General features: G+C 64.8%; 1 protein-coding gene across 2 annotated transcripts in view; it reads right to left on the reverse strand.

The window, feature by feature from the left end:
• Ano1 (anoctamin 1) overlaps positions 1–4017 on the reverse strand; it is an 83203-nt gene extending 79186 nt beyond the window's left edge. The window contains exon 1 of one of the 2 annotated variants that reach the window (XM_042670383.1): positions 3853–4017. In XM_042670383.1, coding sequence (XP_042526317.1) covers positions 3853–3960 — 108 coding nt within the window. In that variant the 5' untranslated portion in view covers positions 3961–4017. The remainder of the gene's footprint in view (positions 1–3852) is intronic. The other variant, XM_042670382.1, reaches the window with a different exon arrangement.
• Between the last annotated feature and the right edge of the window lie 1983 nt (positions 4018–6000).

Below are 6000 nucleotides of genomic sequence, written 5' to 3' on the forward strand. Positions count from 1 at the left end.
AGGGTACACCTGTAGGCCACCGGCACGCTGGGCGCCCCAGATGCTCCGCAGCCCTGCTCAGTCCTGACAATGGGGAGCTGCCATCCCCACGAGGCCCGGAAGGGGTGTTCCCACCATCTCCTGGGTCTCTTCCTCTTCTTCCTCACCCCCACCCAGATCTGTGCACACTGCCAATGTGCCATCTTGCCTGTCTCTGCCTGGTGACTAAACCTGCACTGTGGCCCATGCCTGACCTCCTAGCTTCTCAGGAGGCTGAGATCTGAGGACTGAGGTTCAAAGCCAGCGCCCCAGGAAAGGGTGTGAGATTCTTATCTCTGATTAACCACCAAAAAAACCCCCAAACAAAACAGGCGTGGAGCCACAGGTTAGAGTGCTATCTAGCTTTGAGCAAAAAAAGCTAAGTTAAGGGTCTAGTACTGGCACAAAAATAAACCACATAAAATAAACCTGGTTTTCAGGGCTGCCTCCAACAACTGTGCCTGCCGGTGTCCTGAGCTCAGACAGCTCTGAACTGTCTACTGCCTGCAAGTGCTTAACTCATCCAAACCCAGAGACCCCTCCGCAGGCCTCCCGCTGGACAGGACAATGACCGCTGTTTAACAAGATGGACAAGCAGCACTTAGAAAAAGGGAATTATTCAGAGCCACCCCTTCCTGACGGAGAGCTGGGAAATCCCTCAAGGGGGCCGAGGGGCTCTACAGGAAAGGTTTTGGAGCTCAGGGGCCGCCAGCCTTCGGGAAGGTGTGAGGGAGGGAGAGGCGGCCAGAGCCCTGCGCAAGGTGGACACCACCCTTGCCTGCATTCAGAGACCCTCTGGGCCTGACCCTAGCTGCGCCACGCTGGGTTCAGAGCTCGACCTCTCTGTGTCACCAGATCCCTAACTCCCGATCCCTAATCAGTACATAATACCACTGCCCTCAGAGGGCCGCTGCAAGGTTCACTGCGTTTAACACAGAAAGAACGGGGTGGTGGGGAGGCCGACAGGGAAAACAAACTCCTGGTTAGCGTGGACCCCAGGGAAAGATGGCTCAGCGCAAAACCCAGATTTTGACCTTAAAAAGAAGTAGGACCAGCAGGGGGCAGCACACAGCCCAGCCCCAAGCAAGGGTCCCTCCCCGAGTCTTGTCCTCTGAGGCAGGGGAGGCGGTTTTGTCTGTTTAGGTCTTGGCTAAGCACTGGGGTATACTGCCCTCGGAGCAGAAAGTGTGGGATCCCTTCCCTACACTCATGGGGCTGCAGGGGGCCGTGGGGAGAGCAGAGTGGGGAGGGAGGGTCCATGGCAAGGCGGGGTGGCCGGAGACCCTCCGGGCCCGTCTGGGGCGGGGAAGGGGCACAGAGTAGGTCACAGGCAGTGACCTGAGTCGGACTTCACGCTTCGCCCCCCAACGCAAGGCCCGGGAAAGGTTTGCAACGCCCGCTGCCCTCTTGCTTCCGCCTTAAGAAAGAGGTAGATGGCTCCCACCTGTAATCCTAGCTGCTCAGGAGGCGGACACCTAGCGACCACATTTCAAAGCCAGCTGGGTAGAAAAACCCATGAGACTTAAATCCAATTGACTAAATGCCAGAAGTGGCTTAAGTAGCAGAGCACCGACCTTTAGAGAAGCAGCTAAGGGCAGTGCCCAGGCCGTGAGTTCAAGCCCCAGGACCGGCCTAAAAAAGGGAAGCAGCCGCCTGACCACTTTGGGGCGGCTGGGGGGGGGGGGGGCGAGGCGGGGCAGGAAGCTATTGCTAGCTTAAGGACACAGGCACGCAGGCAAGCGTGATAGGAGCGTGGGTCTGAAGCTGAGGACCGCGCCTGGCCATCAACCCAAGGCTGGGGCCCAGTCAGGCCAGGAACTTAAACAGCTGCCTCCCCGCCCCCCTCCTCCCTCCCCTCCTCCAGCCTCTGCTTCCTCATCTGCAGGACAAGGAGGAAAATCACCCCCCGATTTAGAATACAGGATGCTTGTGTGGTAAAACGTGATGGTGGGGCTGACCCTCAGGTGAGGGGCACCTCCCAGATGCCCAGGGGAGGCTCCTGGAGGAAGTGTCCACAGGGGAATCAATGGAGGGGTGCCCCAAGGGCACCTGGGTAAATGTCACAAGCAGGAGCTCCCTGAAGCCCCGTCGGGGCATAGCGTGGTGCCAGGAAGCACACCTGCCTCCACTCACCTAGGCCTTGGGCTGCGATCCTCCTGTCTCCTCCTCCACAGAAGCTGGGGTCACAGCCCTGCGCTGCCCCGTCCTGCCCCGTTATTATCATTATCATCATGCCATGTCTGTACAGAGGCTCATAAATGATTCCCCCTTGAACTCCGGCTGGCGGGGCGGGGCTTCCTCTGTGGCCGAGGTGTGTACATTCGGGGTGCATGTCTGGTGATGGGCTGGGAACTTTCTGGAGTGCAGCCCGGGCCCTCTGGCTTTCACGTGTACAGGGCTGCCCGGGCTGGTGACTCAGGGCAATGACTGAGCAGACTGAGTTCCGCTGGGGATGCCCTGGGAGCGTCCCTGCCATTCATCCCGCCCGCCCTACGCTAACAAGTCCAGGGCCCAGAGCGATCGCTCACAGACCCCGCCTTCCTGCAGACAGGCTCGGTTTGCAGCCCACCCGGCTCAGCCTGGTGTGAAGCGCATCACTGGCCACACCTGGGCTCTGGAGGTTTCTGGTCTCTGTCAAGCTCCCTCACCTGGCTTGGGCGGGGAGGGGGGGGGGGACTGCTAAAAAAGCCAGTGCCCAGGGCCTTCTTTCCCTTGCTTCTAATTTCCTGCCCAAGTACCTCCCACACTGAACGGGATCGATCTCTAGCCTTTGGCCACCGCTGTCACCTGGAGTCTCCAGGGCCTCCTCCCCCAGACAGCCCTTCTTGTCGGCTTCCTGCGCCCCGGCCTCTGCTGTCACCCCCAGCCGAGGAGTGGGTGGCCTGGGGGAGGGGCCACCTGCCCTCTGGACCTCAATTTCCTGGTCTGTTAGAACAGCACCTACCGAAGTTGTGAGTTAAACAAGCTGGGACGGTGCTGGCCCTGCGCTGGGGAATTGTCCTGTGTCACCGAGTGCCGGGGAGCGGGAGCATTCTACCACCTGCCCTCCAGCTCCCGAGGGAGGGGTGGAGCCTGCCTTCCCGGCCTCTCTGTGTGGGTGCCCAGGGACCAGCCTGCTGCCCAGCTCGCTTCAGATGTCACCACAGCCTCCTGAGGCAGATGCCCGTCCATCCTGGCCACACCTGCTTCTGATGGGGGGGTCCCTAGCTCAGTGAGACCCCAGGTCCTCACCTGCCCCCCCTCCCTGGGAGAGCTCCGAGGTGTGCCCAAGGCCTGAGCCCGCAGGTCCTCCACCCTGTGCCCGCCACCCCTGGCCCTCCCCACCCCATGGGCTCTCCAGCTTTATCAGCTCCAGGCCGCGGGAGGGGTCTGAAGGGGGCGGGAGGGGGGCAGAGGGATTCTAAGTGAATCTAGTGGGGTCCCCGCCCCCACCCAGCCTCTCCCCTCCCTACAAGCGTCGGGACTTGCGCCTAACTCTTCCCGCGCCCTGGGAACGAGGACCTGTCAGATCTGGGGTGGGGGGAAGCGTGGATGGGGGAGCGAGGACCTCGGGGTGCGGGGGGGGGGGGGGGGGTCTCCCGACCAGGCCCGCGTCCAGCCCGGGGAACGATCTCTGGGCCCGGCGCGCGCTCGGCGCCCCGCGGTCCGAGGGCGGCGCCCGGGCGTGGCTGGCAGGTGGGGCGCGGGCTCCGGCCTCCCCGCGTGGCGGCCCGCCCGAGCCCCAGCCCCGCTCCGGTGCCGGCCCCGCTCCCGGCCCAGGCGGGGTCTGGCGCGCGCCCCGCGCCCGCGCGCACGGGGGACCCGCGCGGCCCCGCGGCCCGGCCGCTCGCTCACCGTGCCCTCCGACGGCAGGCAGCCCAGGTCCTCGATGGCGCAGATGTTGATGATGTGCACGCTGCGGTCCTCGGCCGGGAGCGTCGAGTACTTCTCGTGGACCCGCATGGCGGCGGCCGGGGCGCGGGCACCGCGGGGCGGCGCGCCCTCCCCATCCACGGGCCCCGCGGCCTCTGCGGGGAGACGGCGGACAGGAGACGCCGGTGGCGGCGGCCGCTAGCGCTGCACCCCGCCCGCGCCCGCCCGCTGGCTCCGGGCGCGCAGGGGGCCGGGCCTGCCCTGCCCGCGCCCCGGCCGCCGGCCGCCGCAGGGGACGTGGCCGCCGCCGCCGCCCGCCCTCCCCGCGCCGCGCCCGCCCTCCCCGCGCCGCGCCCGCCCTCCCCGCGCCGCGCCCGCCCTCCCCGCGCCGCGCCCGCCCTCCCCGCGCCGCGCCCGCCCTCCCCGCGCCGCGCCCGCCCTCCCCGCGCCGCTGCGCCGCCACCTGGCCGCTCGCGCGCGCGTCCGTAGGTCGGTCGGTCCGTCGGTCAGGCCGGGCCGCGGTGCCCGCCCGCCGGCGCCTCTCCCGCGGGACGCCGCCTCTCGGGCCGGGCGCGGCCTCGCCCGTGCTCGCGCCCCACCGGTTATTTTTATCCCGGGCAGCGCCCCCGGGGCGGCGGGGGGGGGGGGGGGGGGGGACCCGGCCCTGGGCTTGAACTCGGGGCCCCCGGGCCCCGTCCCTGACGGAGCCTTTCCACTCAAGCCCCGCGTCATCCCCAGGACCCGAGCCGGCTCTGCGGGGGGCGGGGACCCCCACGGGGCAGCGGGGACCAGCCCTGGCTTTGATCTTCCTCCTTCCAAAAGGTGGCCCTGTCCCCAGCGCAGGGACCTCCAGGGAGCCTGCCTCACGTTTCCTCTGCCCCAGGGGTGCACCACAGAGCACCTCCCGCAGGAAGCCAGCCTGAAGCCCCCCCCAGCGTCCAGCCCTCCCGGCCCACCGCCCAGAACGGCTGGGCAGCACTGGGCAGCACGTCTCAGGGCCGGCTGAGCCCCACTCATACAGCCGGTGCTCAATCATTGCTGGGGGAAGGGCCAGCCAGGTAGCAAGGCCTGCAGAGGCGACTGATGGCAAAGTCGGCTTCCAAGGTCCCCATGTCTCCAGCATGCTTTGGTTCCCAGAATGAAGCCTGGGTGGGACAGGATGGGGGATGGGGGGTACCCAGGAGAGGGGGAGGGGTGGGGCAGACAGCTCCAGCCCTGTGGCCCACACCAGCCTCTGTCTTCTCCCAGCATGGGCCTACCAGGGGCTGCCATGCAGCACACATGCACACACTCCTGTGTGTGTTCAGCCTCAGTGGCCGCCGAGGCTGCTGCTGTGTGCTGTCTGCTTGCTGCGGTCCTCACCGCCGCCACCCTCCCGCCCTCCAGTCACTTAGCGTGTTAGGAATTCAAGCTTGTGAATTCTTTGAGCTTAGAGAGGTGCTAGAGGGCGGCTCTGGGTCCTCAGGCTGGCCACACCAAGGGCAGACTGGCTCTGAAGGACCCTTGGCCAACTTGGACAGCAGGGCCAGGTCCCCACAGGGAGCAAGGCCTCACAGCCTCCACCAGGCCCCCCGGCCAGAGAGAGTCCCCAAGGTCACATCTTCAAGGCTGGGAAGAATCTCACACACACACACACACACACACACACACACACACACACACACACACACACACACACACACACACACGCACGGGATTATGCAACTTCTGTCCTGTTGGTAAACAACAGATGTTGTGTAACCCTGATGTGCTTCCTCCGTTGTGTTCAGGAATCTTCCAGACATCTATGAAGTGTCATCTTTTTTGTGTGAGCCACTAATGAGCCTGGGCACTGTCCCTCTCATCATCGCTCAAGGCCAGCGCTCTATCACTTGAGCCACAGCTCCACCTCTGGCTTTATGCTGCTTAACTGGAGGTAAGAGTCCACAGACTTTCCTGCCTGGGCTGGCTTGGAACCACGATCCTCAGATCTCAGCTGCTGAATAGCTAGGACATCAGGCCTGAGCCACCGACAACCCAGCTAAGGTGACATTTGACAAAAGAATAAGAATGGAACGGTTCAGGGCTGAGAGGTGGAGAGTATTTGCCAAGCAGGTGTAACACCCAGGGGAGGGTTCCCAGCACCACATT

The sequence above is a fragment of the Dipodomys spectabilis genome, unplaced genomic scaffold, assembly GCF_019054845.1.
Source record: "Dipodomys spectabilis isolate Male_0828 unplaced genomic scaffold, ASM1905484v1 ptg000544l, whole genome shotgun sequence".
NCBI lineage: Eukaryota > Metazoa > Chordata > Mammalia > Rodentia > Heteromyidae > Dipodomys > Dipodomys spectabilis.